Source organism: Aptenodytes patagonicus, chromosome 1 (assembly GCF_965638725.1).
Source record: "Aptenodytes patagonicus chromosome 1, bAptPat1.pri.cur, whole genome shotgun sequence".
In the NCBI taxonomy this organism is placed as follows: domain Eukaryota; kingdom Metazoa; phylum Chordata; class Aves; order Sphenisciformes; family Spheniscidae; genus Aptenodytes; species Aptenodytes patagonicus.
The window spans coordinates 160,969,987-160,989,674 of record NC_134949.1 but is presented as its reverse complement, the minus strand read 5'-3'; the positions used below and the strand labels follow the sequence as shown (position 1 = coordinate 160,989,674).

The following is a 19,688-nucleotide window of genomic DNA, read 5'->3' as shown; positions in this document are numbered from 1 at the left end:
CTGAGTTCACGAGAAGCGGCAGTGATTTATCCTCCCACAGGTATTAACACCTCAAGCAACACAACAAGCATATTGTTTGCTAGAGAGAAATAACCAAAACCACACACCCCCTCCTTGCATTTTTTAGAAGGACTTTCTTCTGACACTCTGAAGGAAGAGAATGGTTTAGAAAATGTATACTTTCAGGAATTTTTTTTTTTTTTAGGTTGTTCTGTTAGTACATCTTTCCCAAATAACATGTGGTGCTTCTCGCTCAGCTGTTAGTGATAAAAGTAAGTTTGCATATTATTTTTTATTTATAATTATGCTGTACAGACCCCAATATTGCAAGCTCACAATTAACATTACGTTCATACTAAGTAAACTATACTGTAACTAGTAGATGGGTGGAAGGATTTCCTTCCCTCTACACTCTTACCTCAGCCTGAAAACAGAGAGGCTGAATGCTTCCATGTGGCCACTGGATACTTCTTTTCTTAATAATGATTAGTTATATCCCAGACCGTCACCGGTCCCAGCGTCAGCCTGAGCCTGATGTATGCATTTAAGGATCCACACTGCGCTCTCGTGTTCTCACGCTGTTACCCCATTCAGGATGTGAAGTTCACAGAAAGATTGTTTCTGTGTGAAGAGGCAGAAATGCAGTGGGCAGCACGTCGCTGCCACTACGTGAACGGCAAAGAGAGAGGAAGCTCCACCGCAGCCTCAGGAAGAACGCTGCTGGACTCCTTCTGAAGGTCTGAGCACAGGCGTTGCCCATCACCGTCATCAGAGCAAGGGATGGAGATACAGGGAGATAGCAAGACACGTGCGATTTCAAATTGTCGGGCGTCTGTCTTTGTGCCAGGCGCCATATTTTCTGCTTACTGGGTTTAGTGGGCGCTCTGGGAGCCGTGTGCCTGGCCCTGTGCTTTACGTGTTTATGTTCCGCCTTGCGTAGTTAGTGCGGATTACTCAAGATTTGTAAAACATGAAAGGTAGGGAAGGAATTCTCAAAAAGTCACGCAGCTTTACGATTTCAGTCATAAAAAGGTACGGCTTTAATACAATCGCTTCTCAGGGAGCCTAGTACGGGGATATTGTTCTCAGGAGTCCTGTTTCATAGAAAAAAGTGTATTTCATCACGGAAGTTACCACTAGGAAAAAGATAAAAGATATAAACTGAATGTACATCTATCAGAAAAGACACACAGGCTAAGAGATCATTTGTATCAAAATATGTATTGGATGACTTCATTATATTCTATTTTTATTTTGTCTATGTATAGAATTTTTTTAATTTTTTTTTTTTTACCGAAGACTGCTCTGTTCCTATTTCAGAAGGAAAACTGCTGGTGACTGGAACGTGTCAGAATAGAGACAGAGACTTGGGAAAATAGAGAACCGTCAGGCTGCTTTACATTTTAGTGGATTAGAGAACAAGGCATTTGTTAGTACCGATTTTACCATAAAGAGAGCAAGGGCACCACCTGCTGTTTTAGAAATTTATTTATTTGGGTCATGAAAGTTACTCTTCAAGTACTGCATTCAAAAACAGTCAGGCCTCCTAAACAAGCTGTACTTTGTTAGGAAAGCTTTCTCCTGAAATTTAAGCTTATGCAAGACAATTTTAACAAATGATGTGTTTGCAGTTGCCTGTTCATACAATGAACTGTACTGTAGCAACAATGCTGGCCATAAATGACTGAATATGGGGTACTAACAGATTTTTGAAAGCAAGAAAGGGTTTCGCACTTCTGTTCTGCTTTAGTACACGGGCTCTTCCTCACCCAGGGCAGCAAAATCTAGCGTTGGCAACACTTTCAGTAGATCTGACTGGTATTCGATAACCACCAAAAAGTTTACTCACTGACTTAAGTAGAAACAGCATCTTTAGCCTGACAGTAGTTTAGGTCATTTTATGAGCCGGAGGTTATGGAATAGATGATTACTACTAGATAAGTAAGACATCAAACTACAGTTCAAACAGTTTTTGAAAATTTTCAAAGAAGGACCTTGTTTCCAAAATGCTCCTGGTTGAGAAAACACAGGTTAGTACACACCCAGCCGCAGTGAGTAGTCCCTTCACCAGCAAAAGGAATTGTTTTCTTGTGCACAGATTTGATTTAAACATACATGCAGGGCTTTATAAACTCAACCCTCTGGCAGTTCTGAGACAATTCGAACCAAGCAAATTAAATCCCTAGCTGACCAGGAGATAAGCTGTAGAGTGCAATTAAAAAGACCGAGCAGCAGCTTGGATCCTCTGAGTTAGAGAAGGCTGAACGTCTGCTTAATTCTTCCTAGACGCCACAAGGAATCACCCTAGAGTCTGCTCTCCTTCTGAATAACAAGTGGCACTTTGGAAAACCCTGCATCAGGCTGATGAGACATAACCAGACTCTTGTATTTTATAGGCTGGTAAGGGACTTTTGTGAGGACTGGTCATTTATAAATAAAATGATCGCCTGTCAAAACTTCCACGCGAGTTAAGAATCAGCGCTAAAGGAAACGGCCAGTTTCCGTCCAGGGGCCCTCAGTCAATTGGCCAGCCAATGTCCTCAAGGATTTTAAGTAAAAGTGAGTTCAGAACAGCAGCAGCAACAGCAGCAGCAGCAGCAGCCTCTTCACAAATTTGGGAAAACAACATGAAACGTTAACAAATTATGTGCTTTTGCCAAGGAAGAAGATATCACGGCCCGTTTCCTCTTCAGACAACCAGAGCCAAGATTCACCTTGCCCACTTACAAGCAAAATTATATGAGATATTTTAATTTTTATCCTGTATAATTCAGTTCCGATTTGTGCATGAAAAATTCAAGGGAAGAGTGACAAATGTGTGTAACTTGATTGCTTCCCATGAGCTAAGACGAAGTTAGCAGATTTTTGTAACATGTTCACATCAAACACACTTCAGTAACAGATGCATAACCCATGATTTGTCCATCAGCACCAGTTCTTACAAGGTAACAATAGAGGTGTCAGTACAGTGTCCTGTTTTCCCCTTTTGAAGATGCTTTGTACATCTGAAAGATGTGCAAAACAAAAATAATCTAGGATTGCATCAAGCTTGTGCATTTATTGGTGGCTTATTAAAAATTAATTCATTGCTGTAAATGAATGCTAATAACAAATTAGTAACAACTTTTTCTTTTCTTCTGTTTTTTTTACACAAATAGTTTTATTACAAACTTGAATTCTTAAGAAATACACATGTAAGAAATTACACAAAGGCCTTGGCGTTTGGAAAAGTCTTTTGGTATTTGCATGGTAATAGTCTATAAAACACTTCTGGACACAGATGTGCTCAGACAATGGTATCGTTGCATAGAAATTCTTTAGAAATATTTCTGAGGCCACTTTGAAGAATTTTTTTGGCACAATATTAACAAAATTAAGGCCTTACACTTTTCAAAATCAAGTCATTCAGTGTGTGAGTAGTGTTTAAAACCCTGAAAAATATTAAATACAGAATAAAGACTATAAGCTCAAAGCAGGATTTACTATAATGAACACAAATAGCTATTAACCTGGGTTCAGTCTCTGCAACTTCAGCATTGAAATGGCCTATATAAAATGAACATTTCACATCATATTTTGGCATTTAACAACTAATTCATGACACTGAAAAGAAGAAAACTTTTGTAAGCTTCTTTTTGAAATGATAAACTCAGAGCTTGATTTGCCTAATGGTTGATATCTATATAAATTACTAAAATATTTATATATATATTTTTTCTTGACCATTGCTGGATCATTCTTTATTCCACAGGAAAGTTTGTTCTACTGCATGAAGAAGCTGCATTGTACCAACGTAGCAGAAACACTTACTTGCCTATTTGGGAAACCAATTTGGCAATCTCTTCCAGATGTAGTCCCATCAAAGCCCACAGCACTAAAGACTACAAACAGAAGCAAAGGTTTGCAGGATGGCACTCTATGTTGTGGAAGGATGGTTACGTGTTGCTTAACCACAGTCTGTAATCCCAGAACTCTTTTTTACATTAGTATTGCTTTGTACAGGAACAATAAGTACATACCCAAGAGTCTGGGATTTTGAGACACCTAGATAACGGTAACAACAAACTTATCTGGGGAAGAAAAATGAATCTAAATATATAATACAAGAATGAGAAAGGGGGGTCAAACAGTATAAGGCAGAACTGCATACCTCCTAGCACCTTTGCATTTTTTCTGGATAAACGCTGACTTTTTATTCTATCAGTGCATTGCATTTATATAAAAAATACATATATTTTGATCAAAAGTGCCATTTGGCATGTCAACATTTGAAGCTTATCTTTGTTGTCTCTTTTCTTCTTCAGCAAGGACAGGGCCAGTAAAGCAGTGTGTGTTAGTTATGCAAGTTCCTAAAAGGCACTTTACTGTTTTCATACTGGACAACAATGAGGTACATATGATATATGTCTAGGCTTCATTGCTGTTAAACGAATAGCACCATATTGTGTGAAATTAGTTGAAATTCAAAAGTCATTATGTTTTTCTCATACAGACTTGACAACGGCTAACATTTGAGCGCAGATCCCCTGCTTTCAAAGTTGAGGGAGTCGGTTTCCTATCAAAAATAAATAAATGAAAAGACCCATTAACAATTGTTGATAGAAACACTCACTTTTCAGGTTTATAATTGACAACACAAACTTTGCACGCAGCCGAGTGCCTCTTTACGCTGTGCTGAATCAAGAAGGTGTCCCTACGTTCTCCAATGCATATTCACTTTCAAGTTTGGCCACAAACTATCACGAGATTAGTTTTAAACATCGTCCACTTCCAGTTACTTCAGAATTCAGTTCTGTCACGAGGCTGAACGTTTTCTTAACCGGAAGACACTACCTGCTTAATCAGCAGTTTGAAAACATGCTGGAATTTGGGTAGTAAAAAAAAGTAGGCAAAGAAACTGAAGACATTTAACTGTTCATGAGTTTCTGCTCGCTCTTGTGACTTTACAGAAAAATGAAAAGCCAGCAAAGGAAATTATGTGATGTCATATAGAAAGACAAACCAAAATTTTTAGTCTTTAACCTGTCATAAGGAGTTACTCCTAGCAACTGGAAATAAAGCATTTTCAGACAAAAGTGTGCTTACATTTAACGCTTTTCTTTAAAAAGGATTATGGGTTTATAGGAAACTGAAGAGTATTTGTGAATTATGATAGTAGGACAGGTTCCCTGATCTGGGATTATTTTATTAATTTGAGGTACAGTTTGTAGCCAGAAAACGGTATGAAGTCGACAGGTCTCTGGGTAGCACTCAATGAATACAAACAACTGTAGTGCTGACTCCTCTATATTTTCCTCTGACCAGCTTTCCTCTTTCCTAGGTAGCCAGTGCTTACCCCAGTGTTGGCAAATGGGCTCTTTCAGTAGTAGCTTTTCTGGTTGATGAGATTGTCACAGCCCCAGTGATAATCAATGCTGGTGCTCAATTTTGCTACCTACTCAGTTGACAACTCTCTCATAGAGAAACAGTCAAAACTGGCTACACAACCTGCTTCACTTTGACTGAGACAGGCTAAGGAGCATTCACAGATCTAGAAGACATGAAGAGATGAAGGGTACCAGATGAAGGGTACCAGGAGCGGCAGCCTGGACTGTGGTGGAAGAAGATGCTTGCCTGCACTCCAGAGGAATATCTGCTAATCAGGTAAGCTATGCAGACCTGGGAACTATATGCTAACATATTAATAAAATTCATATGGAACAAATTAGACTGTGTTGAAAAATACTTATGTGCAGGAGACCAGAACAAAGCCTACTACCACTTAATTCCTGAAATTAGAACCTCAGCGGGACTGAAGAAATGCCTAAGGCCTCTGCCTTCAGCTGCATTTTATTCAGACATACTTCCTTCAGCATTAGGGAAAGGTAAAGAATTGTTCAGCTCACTTAGTTCAACACCTGCACTAATTTCAAGTGGTTCTATTATGTGTTAACATCCACGAGGGGGAATGTTATATTCTAACTTAATTTCAATCAGCACGTCAGCCTATCTCAGTTACGACTCAGTGAATACAATCAAACATAGTGCAAATGCAAACATTGTTAGATTATTCTGAAAAGCAAAACACCAGGTCCAAATGACACATGGTAAACACTAACGGAAGATACATTCATTAATTCCCCCAAAAGCTATTATAATTTTTTTCTTTTTGTTACGAAAATCATTAACTGCATATACTAACCAGGCTGGGACACAGCCAATACGTGAACCACGTATTATATTCAGACAATACTTCTCTTATTCAGTGACAAGGCTTGACTGAGTCTAAAATACTGATAAACAAATCATGAACTTACTTGAACATCTCATTCCTCTCTATAGTGGCAAGCCAGAAGCTGTAAGCATTTGCATAATAATTGCAGGTGCCCCGGCCATGGCATTCAATGAAGGGAGCGCTGCGAAACTCCTCTAGGCAGGAACCAGGAGACGCCAGGGCCTGGCCAGAGCCCTCCGCACCAGCACTGGTGTGCTAGAAAAATGCAAAAGCATCAGTCAGAGGGGGACTCTTTACCTCTTCTGCTACAACACCTATTAACTCTCTTGCACAAATATTTCTTCACGTGCCTCTCCTTGTCCTCTGTTGTGTCCATCTGCTGTTTTGTCCCTCAGCTCAAGGAGGAGCAAGAAGGTGGAGCTGAAGGGCTCCAGAGGTGGCACTGGGTTCTCTCGCTTAGCGGCAGCACAACACACCAGCAACATCAACTTCAGGGCAGCCGTATGCACAGAAATCCTTCAGGACTGACAGTAGGACCCAAGCTATCTCTATGCTAGCAACAGGCCAGGGCCAGCTCTCCGGCCTAGAAGGCATACAGACTGGTTTATATCTGAATAGCTTAACCCAATTCCCGCCCCACATCACAGTGGCCTCTCCCACTGCCGAGTGCTAACAGCTCTGGATCCATACTGTTTCTCAGACCATGCCCAGACCTTGCCTGGGAGTGTGGCTGTTGATACAGGCTGTGAGCACGACAGGAAGCATGCTGACAACTAACCACTGTGGAGGACTACAGAGTGGCTCTTCCAGGCTACTCCTTGTCCCTATTTTTTTACTAGTATAGATACAGCTGAAGAAACTGGACAAAAGGTCAAAAATGCCATTTGAAAACTGAATGCTTATTCACCAAAAAATGGGAAGAGGACAGGCACTGATATGCTACCACTCAAGGAAGCTACTGCAACATAGATGTAGAAGGACAATGGAAAATTATGCTTATTTCCTCATTTATTCAGCACTTGGATCCTGTGCTGGAGCTGCAAACAAGAGAGCAAGCTGTGTGCATTTCCCCAAAAGTGAACAACTCATTGCTATTGCATTATTCTCATTTAGTAATTAGCCAGAATCCTTTTTAAAGTCACCAGAAAGGGTAGAGGTCTAATGCCCTCCTAAGACTGAAGTGACGCAGTCAGATATTAACTTTCCCAGAGCAGGAGTGTAGATCAAACGCCTGAAACAAATGCTTTTCTCAGCTCAGAGTATGGCCCAGTGCACTTACCATGACAAAGGAGTAACCAATCCAAAGTGAACTCCAGCCTTCAGGACACGGTGGTATTTGAATTGTCTGACTGTGAACGGCTATTACCATAGCAGGAGCTTCACACACAGAGCATCTAGAAAGACCAAGACATGAATGAGCTACATGCACTTGAGGATTAATACTTCTTCTTTTTTCAGAAGTTACTTTCTTTAAGGAATCTTGAATTAGAAAATGTTGTCACCTTCAAAAACAAAGGAAAATCAAAATGTTTCATGTAGAAAAACAGTCAGTTAAGCTTAACTATTAAGTCTTATTCCTATTAGCCTTCCTATGAGCAAAGAACAAGAGACCTCTTATCTGAATATTTAAATGTATTTGTCTTTTTCTAGTCCCATTTGTACTGTTGTTTCTAAAAGTGCTCGATGTCATGAACATGAAAGGCAAATAGCCAAACATTGTAACTCAGCAAGTGTCACTTAAAAGTGGTCTGCTGTGATCAGAGACAAGTAACAGCAATTCATCATCCTAAACATAGCCCTGAGTGACTTCCAGAGAGAAAGCCATCTCTCTGGAAAATGTCTTACAAAGGTAATCACTGCTAATCTAATCTAATGCAGACTCTTCCCCATGCATTTTCCTTGAAAATGGCTTTTATTTACATTTGTCGTCTTTATCTCCAGCAAGAGATTTCTAGCAAAGTAACTTGAACAATGAACTTGAAAGCAACTCTTCAGAAAGCTATGCAGCACCAGTTCTTTTACTTTAGATAAATTCATTGTGTCTCAGAACTGCTAGGTTACTGAATAATCCAATGACCAATCGTGCCTTTACAGGAGAATCGTAAAAAATGTGAGTTGGGCTGGAAATTTTAATATGGGAGCTGGTAATAAGGAATTTGGTAGATATTACCAATTTTTTCTTGTACAACTCCTAAATTGGCTACTGCAGTTAGCAATGATGAAAATGATTCAAAACAGATACTTAGAACTAAACTGTCTGATTCCTATTATCAGAGTGGTGAAAAGAATCAAGTGCAAAATGGATTAAGTTGAATTCTGGAAAATGCACAGAAGCAAAGGAATTCAGAATGAAAGCCTTCTATTTCTGACTTGTGAAGACTGCTTTCATACCTACTGCCTTCATCTTTAGTGCAGAAGCAAGACAGTTATTTTAAGAAACACATCAATGAAAGAGTAAGTTAAAAGAAGAATGTAAAGCTGCCTCTATTCTTGGAGCTCTGCTTTGCTTCAAGAGATTTCTGGTATTTCAGTGGAAGGCCTTACATGAAAAGAAGTCCCATGACCTGAGGCAGCAAGTGTCACTTCTACACCTTTTCAACTTTTGGACAGTGAAAACTGTTGGTTTAAAAGCCTCAACTTATAAAATAAATTGAAAGAATAGTCTTCTCAGATTCCTTGCTGGTTTAAAAAAATGTGTATTACAATTATCCCACTCTCTGCTACGGCTAAAAGGAGAAAAACCCATATACACACACATGCACACATATACACATATATATACACACACATATACATTTTTATGGTGCAAAAGCTACTCTATATGCATAAGATAAGGCAAAATATTGGTGGGTACCTCCTTGAGCAAGAGTTTCAAAAGTGATTGTTAAAGGTTATTTTGGGTACTTGATCAGGGGTGGCATAAGAGGAACATGAATTTCAGATGTTGGTCATTTGAATTTTTCTGAAAGTCAAGCCCCTTCCATTCACATCCAATGAACAACCAAAAAAGTAAGACCAACAAAACCTTAGTCTCTCTTGAGAATCTTGCCCTCAATCTGCCCGCTCGTTTTCAAGGCATACCAATTTCTATGGCACTAAACCAAAAATAGCGTACAGAGTACAACTGCAGACACAAGACGGATTCTATTATGCCAAATAAATATCAAATGTTTTGCAGTAGAGCCAAATAGTTTTTTAAACATACCAAGATGTCAAGACTACAACCCACTGATGATTTGAATTGTCCTTTCTCTTGGATGGTATATACAGACCCGAGAAAGCAATAACAGCAATCTCCACTCCCATTCACTTTATATGGCAGGAAGAGGGATCAGCAAGAACTGATACAGATTAGAAGCAATGATAGGAATCATAGTAATGCCTATATCTAATGATTATCATTTCAGTTGGAGATTCCCTTAATATCAGATTCTTATCTAATGACAGTGGTACAGTTCACCACACTCTTGCTCCAACCTCTACTTTCAGCACTGGTGATATTATGCCAGGATAGTTTTTGCTAGTGGCCTTAAAATTTAAAATGGACCAAAAGTTCAACATGTTGGATTGATGCAGAACATTTATGTCTGATATAAGTGCCACATTTTATGCTAGCCGAGAATCTGGAATGATTAAAACATAGATGATTGATTTTGCAACTGTTTCCTTTAATTGAGACAATAACGGCTGTATTCAAGCAGTATGTCCAAAACAATGGAAGAAGCTTGGCAGTCTACTGTATGATAAATAATGCTACCATTTTCAAACAAAAGGAAACTGAGCCCTAAAAAGCTTCTAGCTATGGCTAGTCAAAAAAAAGAAGAATTGTTTTGGACAAGAATTGTGAATAAATTCAAAACTTTTTCTCCTTCAATGTGTATCATAGCTTTTGCAAAACATCATTTCAAAGTAAATCTTTTCATTTCAATTAGACTCAAAATAGACTACTCTATTTGTTTGGGTTTCCCCCAAAATGGATTTATTTTTGATCAAAGTCTAAACTGAAAACATGCACACTTTGAAACATTTCATCAAAGGAACCCAAACTTTAAATTTAAAGGCAGGAAATAAAAACATACAGAGTAAAAGCCTTTTCCAAAAAAATTAAGTACCATACGCACTTTTCACAGGTTTCTTCATTTTACAAACACAGCAGAACTGAAACCGTACCTGCTGATGAATGGTCTGATATTATCACCAGTGATAGGAGCCATACTCATTGGCATGGGTTCAGGCGTGGACAGCCAGTAGGAATAGTCATTCCTTGATGCAAAGTTACATACGTTGTTGATATTGCAGAATAAGAAAGGCATGGTACTAAATTTACGAAGACAGCTTCCTGCCGTGCCTGAAATGTTAAGTGAAAGGTTACTTGTTAACCCATTTTTGTTAAACCATTGCCAACTGCCAAACAAGTATTTTCAGGAGCAGCTAAAAAGCAGACGACACTTGCTCCGGAGGGCCCAGTTCTCTCAGGGGAAGTGACTTCTCTTAGCTCCATAAGGAAGGAACAGGGCAAGGCAAGGAGTAGCCCAGTCTTGTCTGTACAATTATGGAATAACTTAGGTTGGAATAGACCTCCAGAGGTCATCTATCCTAACCCCCTGCCAGTTAGATCAGGTTGCTTGGGCCCATAGCCAGTTGAGTTTTGAGTATCTCCAAAGACAGAGATTCAACAGCCTCTCTGGGGTCCCATTCCAGTGTTTGAGCATCAGCATGGTAAAAAAGCTTTTCTTTATGTTTCACTGGAATATGTCTCATATTTGTGTCCATTGCTTCTTCTGTCACTGAGCCCCTCTGAGAAGAGTTTGGCTCCATCTTCTCTACCCTCCCTGTAGACAGCTGTAGACAGCAATAAAGGCCTCCCCCCAAATTTCTGTTAAGGCTGAGCAAACCCAGTTCCATCAGACTGTCCAGACCCCACTAGCCATCTTAGTAGATAGCTGTTGTATTCACTGTGGTATATCAACATCTTTCTTGTCCTGCGAGGCCCAAGTCTGGGCACAATATACCAGATGTGGTCTCACAACTGCCAAACAGAGGGGAAGAATCACTTCCCTCCATCTGCTGGTTGCACTTTTGTCAACAGAACCCAGTAGGTTGGACAGTAGGGCATGGGGCAGTTGTTGCAAGGGCACACAGCTAACTCATGTTCAGTGTTGCTCACCAGGACTCCCAGGTCCTTTTCTGCAAAGCAGCTTTCTAGCAGTCTGTACTGCTGCTACTGGCAATAGCAGTCAGTCCCCAGTCTGTTCTGTTGCACAAGGTTATTTCATTCTAGGCGTACCCCTTTGCATTTGCCTTTACTGAACTTCTTGAGGTTCTTCTCAGCCCTTTTCTCCAGCCTGGCTAGGTCCCTCTGAATGGCAGCCGTGTCCGCTAGGGAATAAACCGTTGCTCCCAATCTGGCATTACCCACAAACTTGCTGAGAGTTGCTACCCCATCACCCAAGTCAATAAATTCATTAAACAGTGCTGGCCCAGTACTAATTCCTGAGGGACATCACTAATCAACAACCACCACTCAGACTTTGTACATCGCATCGCATCCCTCTGAGCCTGAGGGACCCACCAATTTTCCACTCACCTTATCATTTACTTAGCCAGCCTATATCTCACTAATTTGGCTACAAAGATATTAGGGATGACCATGTCAAAGGCTTTGATAAAGACATTCTTAAATAAACTGACACTGTTTCCACTATACACCAAACCATTATTTGTACCAACCTAGAAGGCATAATAAAGCACCAGCTAGCCAAGAATAATTACACAGGTTTGTTCAATACAGTTCTACAAATGAAAGAAACATTTGGTTTGTAATGAATTCTAATTGAATTCTAATTTGGTCTCTACTTACCCAGATCTTGGCCATGTGCTCTTTCATTGCCTTGTACGTAAAGCAAGGAGTAGCCATGGTAAATCAGCCTTGTTCCAAATGGACATGATGGTTCTTCAGTGGTTTGACTGTGTCTGGTAACAAGGAAGCCATGAGCAACAGACGGTGCACCTGGTGGGCCCATAGCCCCAGGCAAACCTTCAGGGCCAGGCGGACCAGGGAATCCTCTGGGCCCTACAATACAGAGAGTCTCCTTTTATCTCTACAGACAGCAGTACTCTGCCTACATAACTAAAGAAGTGAAATTAGATACATTCACACCTAATCTCCTATGTTATTTTTCTATGAAGGAATCAAGTCTTTGAAGAACTCATGGGCTTACCTGGGGGACCATAAGGACCAACTTCTCCTTTTTGCCCAGGTTTACCATCAAACCCTGGACTACCAGGTGGTCCAGGTACACCTGAAGGTCCTGTCACCCCTGTTGAAAAACAAGGAATAGTTACTGGATATTACTTCATGTTAGTTCTGACTTTTTGGCTTTTAATACAGTATGGCACAGGCACACCTCAGCATAAGTTAAACTCATGCAGATTCAGTGCGTGTATTTCAATATCTAGAGCATATATGTGGGTTACTGCAGGTGAAGTAGTTACTGCAGTAACTGTGAAGAGAAGAACAGAGAAGTAAGCAGAGGGTATGCTTCTAAAATAGGTAGTATTTGCCTGGAATATGAAAAGGAAGGGCAGCAATCTCTTCCCTCTCTGCTTATCATATGAATCAATCAAAAACAGACAATAAAAAAGTAAGGTCATGAACAGTGGGAAAATCAGTATTCTCTCAGCTTCTTCCCAAACAGGTTTTCAGACATATATTATGTCTTCCCTTTATTGATTTCTAGGTATGCTTTGAGTCCTACATAAACTCAGTAACTCTGACTTCGGGAAAAAGAAGTTAACATCATCAGCACCACACCAACATTTCTGTGGCACATCAGAAGCTTTAGATAGTGACAGCTGTCCTTTTCCTGATCACTCAAAAAGGCATATTGTGTTCATGTATTGAACTGACTACTAAAGAACAGCGACAGATCCCATACAAGAAAACCCATGCTGCGTTCAATCACCGAGATTATTTCGTAACTATTTCCTAATGGACAGCAGTTGCAGAATTGTAACCCCACCTTCAAGAGCAAACTTCCATATCTATTATATTAAATAGAAAGAAGATATTCATTATATTCCACCGTAATTCCCCATCATCTTCTCATAAAACAATCAGGAACAAAGCTTTCCCTTAGAATCTTAATAGCTTAAGAACACCTCTGAGCTCCCACTCTCCATGTCCTGTCATTCACACGTGTCCTTGTGCCAGCATTTCATTTGTCTTACCCTTTGCTCCATTCTCTTATTCCCTAATGTGTTTAATTTTTGCAGTTCACCTTTTCTTTATAAAAATTGCAATGTCTGGACTAAGAGATGAAATCTAGGACTATGGAACAAGCTTCTCAGGAAGCACTTTCCACTCCAGGATCAAGGTGTTTTTCCTCATGTTTGTCTTCTCCCAGAGACACACAGTAATTAAGTTTGGATTCAACACTAGGTTCAACTTGTTAGGGTGAAGACACCCTAACAAATACATTCTGGGGAAAGGATGAGCAGTCTGTTTCAAGTCATTCTGCTTTCTGCTGATCTCAGATACTGATGTGATGATTGCAGAGTGAGAGCCTATAAAAAATTCACTAGGAAGGCATGTGTTTCTGGGACTCCTTTGGATGAGCTTCAAAAAGAAGGACTCTCTTCCTCATTGCTGACACAATTTAAGTGGCTTATAAAAAGCTGGATAATATTGTACCAAAAATCTTCTAGTGTCTAGCCTACCATTGGTCTATTTTTACATTACTTAAAATGTATTTCTACCGGCAAGTTAGAAACTCTCACCTTGCTGTCCTTTGGGACCTGGATGTCCTGGGAATCCTTTGAGACCAACCGGTCCTACAGGGCCAGGTAAGCCAGGATCCCCTTTAACAAGCTGAAAAGCACCTGGTGGGCCTGGTGGGCCTTGTAAACCTGCCAAAGTTAACAGAGGAAATCAGCACGTATTTAGTATTGCACAATAAAAAAGTGAGAAAACAATGTTACCTTGTATTGCCATTTATGTAGTCAGAGAATAGACAGAGCCTATAGCTACACAATATCAATGTGTCCAAGACTTTATATGTGCATTGAGAAGGGTAATACCCGGTAAGAAGATAAACCCGAAGCTGACTGAGGGTAGAAGACATCAGGGTTCAAGGCAAAATGGGAGAAACAGCCTGAGCTGGGACTCTGCCACTGACAAACCTCTGGTAACACCTAAGTAGCTGCACATGCTGCTGCTGAAAACCATATTGCTACTTCCTACATTCCCACCTCCCACCAGACAGGACAGAGCAGGCCCACGGATGTAGCTCTGACCAGAAGCACTGCGACCAGGGTGCACAAACAGGGAGCAGCATCTGTTGGGGGTGGCACTGGCAGTTTTCGCAGAAGTCTGCTCAGAAGAGCTGCACACTGCCAGTTATCGGGCTGCTGCCTGCTCTGCTCACCAGCAGGCTTAGGCTGCAGCCCCGACGGTCACGCCGACTGTAGGCTGTGCAAGCCTACCCAGAAGCTTGAGGTCTCCAGGGAATTAGAATTAGAAGGATGACATCTTTCAAAAGAATTACCATTTTTTAAGTGGGCTCTTTTTCTAAGAACTGTAAGGAGACTTTGACCTGCTGAAAGAAAATGGTGTCCACCACCGCAACTGCAAGGCTGTGGCCAAAACCCAAACAGAAGCACTACAGCCTATCTATGCTGACGTCTCCACCCAAACAGACCTCCCAAGGACTGAAATAGCTGTCCAGACCTTAGGTTGCATGGAGTTCCCTCAGCAAGTTTGCGGATGACACCAAGCTGAGTGGTGTAGTCAATACACTAGACAGAAGGGATGCCATCCGGAGGGACCTTGACATGCTTGAGAAGTGGGCCCATGTGAACCTCATGAAGTTCAACAAGGCCAAGTACAAGGTCCTGCACCTGGGTCGGGGCAATCCTCAATATCAGTACAGACTGGGGGAAGAATAGATTGAGAGCAGCCCTGCAAAGAAGGGCTTGGGGATACAGGTAGATGAAAAATTGGGTATGAGCCAGCAATGTGTGCTCACAGCCCAGAAAGCCAATAGTATTCTGGGCTACGTGAAAAGAAGCGTGGCCAGCAAGTGGAGGGAGGTGATTCTCCCCCTCTACTCTGCTCTCATGAGACCCCACGTGGAGCACTGTATGCAGCTCTGGGGTCCCCAGTACAAGAAAGATATGGACCTGTTAGAGCAGGTCCAGAGGAGGGCCACAAAAATGATCAGAGGGCTGTAACACCTCTCCTATGAGGAAAGGCTGAGAGATTGGGGTTGTTCAGCCTGGAGAAGAGAAGGCTCTGGGGAGACCTTATTGCAGCATTGCAATATATAAAGGGGGCTTATAAGAAAGACGGAGAGAGACTTTTTACCAGGGACTGGAGTGACAGGACAAGGGGCAACGATTTTAAACAGAAAGAGGGTAGATTTAGGTTGGACTTAAGGAAGAATTTTTTTTACAGTGAGGGTGGTGAGACACTGGAACAGGTTGCCCAGAGAAGTTGTGGATGCCCCATCATTGGAAATGTTCAAAGTCAGGTTGGATGGGGCTTTGAGCAACCCAATCTAGTGAAAGGGGTTGGACTAGATGACCTCTAAAGGTCCCTTCCAATCCAAACCATTCTATGTTTCTATGGTTCTAGGATACCATTTAAAGATTCTAATAATGACAAAACCTCAATATTGATTTTTCAGAGCAGGAGATAAATACATTCACTCTCTACCCAATATTTAAATCTAATCTGACCATTCAGATGCTGATACCATGATATCTGGTTTCATATTCTACCTTTTTACACTGAATAAAAGGGGGACGGAGATATCCATTGATTAGTCACAAATAACCATTTTAACAACAACACCTGGGAAAAAAAGCAAGTCTTTATATTATACCTTTAGATCCAGGAAGACCTTGGTCACCTCGCTCACCCTTAAGGCCTGGGAAGCCAGAAGATCCTTTTGGACCTGAAGTCAAAGGAAATATTTACATGAAAATTCAATGATTTCTTGATTTGGAAGGATATGTGCAGAATAATCATGTACGACCCCATGAAAGTCATGTAAGGGCCATGACTGTATTTGCACAAGTACTTTTTAACTGTCTGCAAGAACAAGATACAAACAACAGCACTAAGTCACCAAAGAAATAACTGAAAACAAATTTCTCTTACTTTAATTAATAGCATCTTTCTCTAAATTATAAGAATTTTTTTTTTCTATTAATAACTGCATTTTTTTATACACGTGGTCTTTTCATGTATATGATTGTGACAGTAGCAGCAATGTAGTCAACAATGGAGACATACTCAGTCCGTGTTTCCTCAAATATAGCTATAACATTTGCCTCTCCAATTCTCAAGAAAATCTTGAAGATTCTTGACTGGTAATGTCTAAACAATGCATTTTACATCCACCTTTTAAAGCAAGTGCACACTTAAAATTGGCAAAGCAAGACAACAGGCAAAAGGCAAAAAACCTTGAGAAAAATCTCGATGTTCTTGTATGCTTTTTGATGCAGCTTTCCATGTCCTGTTTCAATAATTTGTAACATAGTCAACATTCTTTGAGCATCTTTGAGGATATGAAAGAGACATCTTTGCATACTTCTTAGGAATATGGTAAATTTTCTTCTCACCTGGAACGCCTGGAACTCCTGGAGGTCCCAGATCACCCTTTTGACCAATATCTCCTGGTAAACCAGGACTACCCTGTATAAAAGAAAATGTGAAGTATAGTTATCCTACACTATTATGATATGACTCTCAAATAGGCTGTGTATTTTTGGAAACCTATGAAAAAATATTAATATGACAGAAAAGCCATTAAGTTTAAGGAATGGTTATTCTCTACAATGATTACATGAGAAGCTTCTCTTACAGGAACAAGCCTTGTTCTTACTAAACTATTTTTTGCCTTACAAAGATACTAGATCAGAATAAGGTCTCACTAACAGTATAGCTAATAAAAAGGTTCTCAACCATAGACCATATTGTTATGAAAAACATCAGTAAGCACAAATCTCAGCAAACGCTAATTTCAGTGCAGCCCCAGCAGGCAGTTGCTAGTTAGATAATTAAATGAGTTAATTCTAGACCACAGCAGACTTGAAAACGTCTACATTCACATGTGGAATGAAATTAAATGTGCTCAACAATCTATAATCATCTGAAGATTTTTACTTTTCAACCAGGCTAAAATACTCAAGGACTTAAACACTTCAAACACAATGCGAACTCCTCCTTCTGCCTTCACTATTACAAACTGCTCCCCTGAAATTAATGGTAACAAGTTCACTGTAGCCTCAATTCAAGGAAAACCAAGCCCATATTTCAAAAGACAAGACACTGTAAATAGTCATTTAAATGACTGCCAATTTCCTTTTCTTCTTTTGTCTGTTGCAGATTATCTGCAGAAAGCTTGTAAGTATAGTTTAGAGTTTCTCCCTGGCTGAAGCAATATGGCAGTGATAGTCCCCTATATAATAAAAAGTGGAACACAGGTGGAGGAAAGAAACAAAATCCCTTTCCGAAGTAACTTACTGATGAGAGGTTGGAGATGTGAATTGAGTACTCAGTGAAAAATAATACCAACGGTAGGATTCATCTCATCATATTTGGAGAGCAACAGAATAGACACACACAGGAGTGATTGTTCACTTGATGTAAGTTAGATGTTTATATTAAGGTGAGAAGAACGGCTCCCTACAAACGTCTAATTCTTTCCACTGATTATAAAGGGAGAAGAGATGACTAGCTCAAAAATGGATGTCAACAGTGAGACTTCCAAAGTTAAAGAAAAGAAATGCTACCCTCGGAGTGGTAAGGGAGGTGTTAATGAAGTAAGGTTCCCTGTTTTCCTTCAGTCACATAGTCACAGTATGCAGTATTGTTTAAAGAAATGGCCCTCTCTTTGTATCATAACATGTGAACTTCTGTAGCACAAAACAGGAGGGCTAACATTCATTCAGAAGACAGTCATGAGTCAGACAATCTCATTAAAAGAGGTTTTTTTTTAGGTTATAATTATAAAATGGAATTATTTATAAGAGGAGCTTATTGGAAGCTTTCCATCAAAATACTTTTTCCACAACAGTATGCAGTTTCTTAAACTTTTTTTTCCCCCATCAGATATAGCTTGGCAAACAACATTTTATTTGGATCTGTTCCAAACAAAACAAAACTATTTCAGTTAGTGAAAATGATGAAAATATTTCTTTCCTCATTTCAATGTTAAAATGCACAGAAAAACCCATGGGATTTGTATTTCACTGCCTGATCTCCGCATTCACTTTTTTTGGATAGGATTTTTGGACAGGCTGTGTCACCCATGTTGTAACAAAATCTCCTTTCTGATATAGGTTACCATCTACCTGGAGACCTGTATGAGCAATCGAGCTGTAATCAGGGCAGGAGCCTGTCACATTGGGGAGGATGAAGACATTAGAAACCCATCTTAGTATATATCACCAGACGAAGTTTAATATTGAAATAATGCTCACTGGAGCATTTCACACTGAGTTAACAACCCAATACTATGCATTGTGGCTCAAGGATAGTAAAACATTTTCTTCTGACTGAAGACATGGAATCAAAATCCTTTGGCATTTCCCATTCTTGATAAACAAACAGTCTTGGACTCGAATATCAACCTGTGAAAAGCTTTAGAATTCCATGGGATATAGAAATTTAGCTCTCTGCAGAAGTATTGCAAATTCTTAAAATAGGGAAAATATACTGGAATGTTATTTTGAAATTTACTACCTTCAAAGCTGGTATGATATGGTCTCAAAGATAAAAAGACATAGCCAAGATCTAGTGTCAGAACACTGAAGCAAACCCTTAATGTCTCTGTGAATGACTCCTGGATGCAGAGAAGGATGCAGTAGATCTTTTCATTATCAAGAATAATGTGGACCTTTTAAGTCCACTATCAGTATCCTTCTTTTCACATCATGACCTTATTCCTGAGTCTTCCTTCCTTTCGTACACTAGGAATTGTTGAGTCATACCTACCTACTTTCTTATTCCTTCTTCCATTATTATTATTATTATTATTATTATTATTATTATTATTATTTTCTTAGTAGGAAAGAGGAAATGAAAAGTTAAAATATAGAGCGTATTTTTCAGTGTGGAAAAAGGCAGTAGACATTCTGAGAGAAAGAGTATAGAAGACCAACTATTTTGGGTGACTGTCCTATTCTACTTTATTCTCCCCAATATAGAGAAAAGGGATTGTTTTAGATCAGGGAAAATGAATAATATATGACAACAACGTATTAATAGCATTGCCTGTTTGTATTTCTAAATCAGCAGCTATATTTCACCATTGACAGTACTGAAAGTGCACTTTACTTGAAAGGTTTCATAACAAAACCAAACAGTTCAGGTATTTTCAGAAGGCAATTTATCATGAAATATGCAACCTTTAAAATTAACTAATAATGCATTTGCAGGATTTATGGATGTGTTGCAGCCATCCTG

The 19,688-nt window shown here is 39.8% G+C and overlaps 1 protein-coding gene across 1 annotated transcript in view; it reads right to left on the bottom strand.

The window, feature by feature from the left end:
* Positions 1–1,298: 1,298 nt before the first annotated feature.
* COL4A1 (collagen type IV alpha 1 chain) overlaps positions 1,299–19,688 on the bottom strand; it is a 135,425-nt gene continuing 117,035 nt past the window's right edge. Inside the window, exons 44-52 of the mRNA XM_076361127.1 lie at positions 16,841–16,913; positions 16,099–16,170; positions 13,994–14,122; positions 12,436–12,534; positions 12,075–12,287; positions 10,385–10,562; positions 7,494–7,608; positions 6,297–6,469; positions 1,299–4,555 (exon numbers count right to left, since the gene is read on the bottom strand). Of these exons, the coding sequence (XP_076217242.1) occupies positions 4,474–4,555; positions 6,297–6,469; positions 7,494–7,608; positions 10,385–10,562; positions 12,075–12,287; positions 12,436–12,534; positions 13,994–14,122; positions 16,099–16,170; positions 16,841–16,913 (1,134 nt within the window). The 3' untranslated portion in view covers positions 1,299–4,473. The remainder of the gene's footprint in view (positions 4,556–6,296; positions 6,470–7,493; positions 7,609–10,384; positions 10,563–12,074; positions 12,288–12,435; positions 12,535–13,993; positions 14,123–16,098; positions 16,171–16,840; positions 16,914–19,688) is intronic.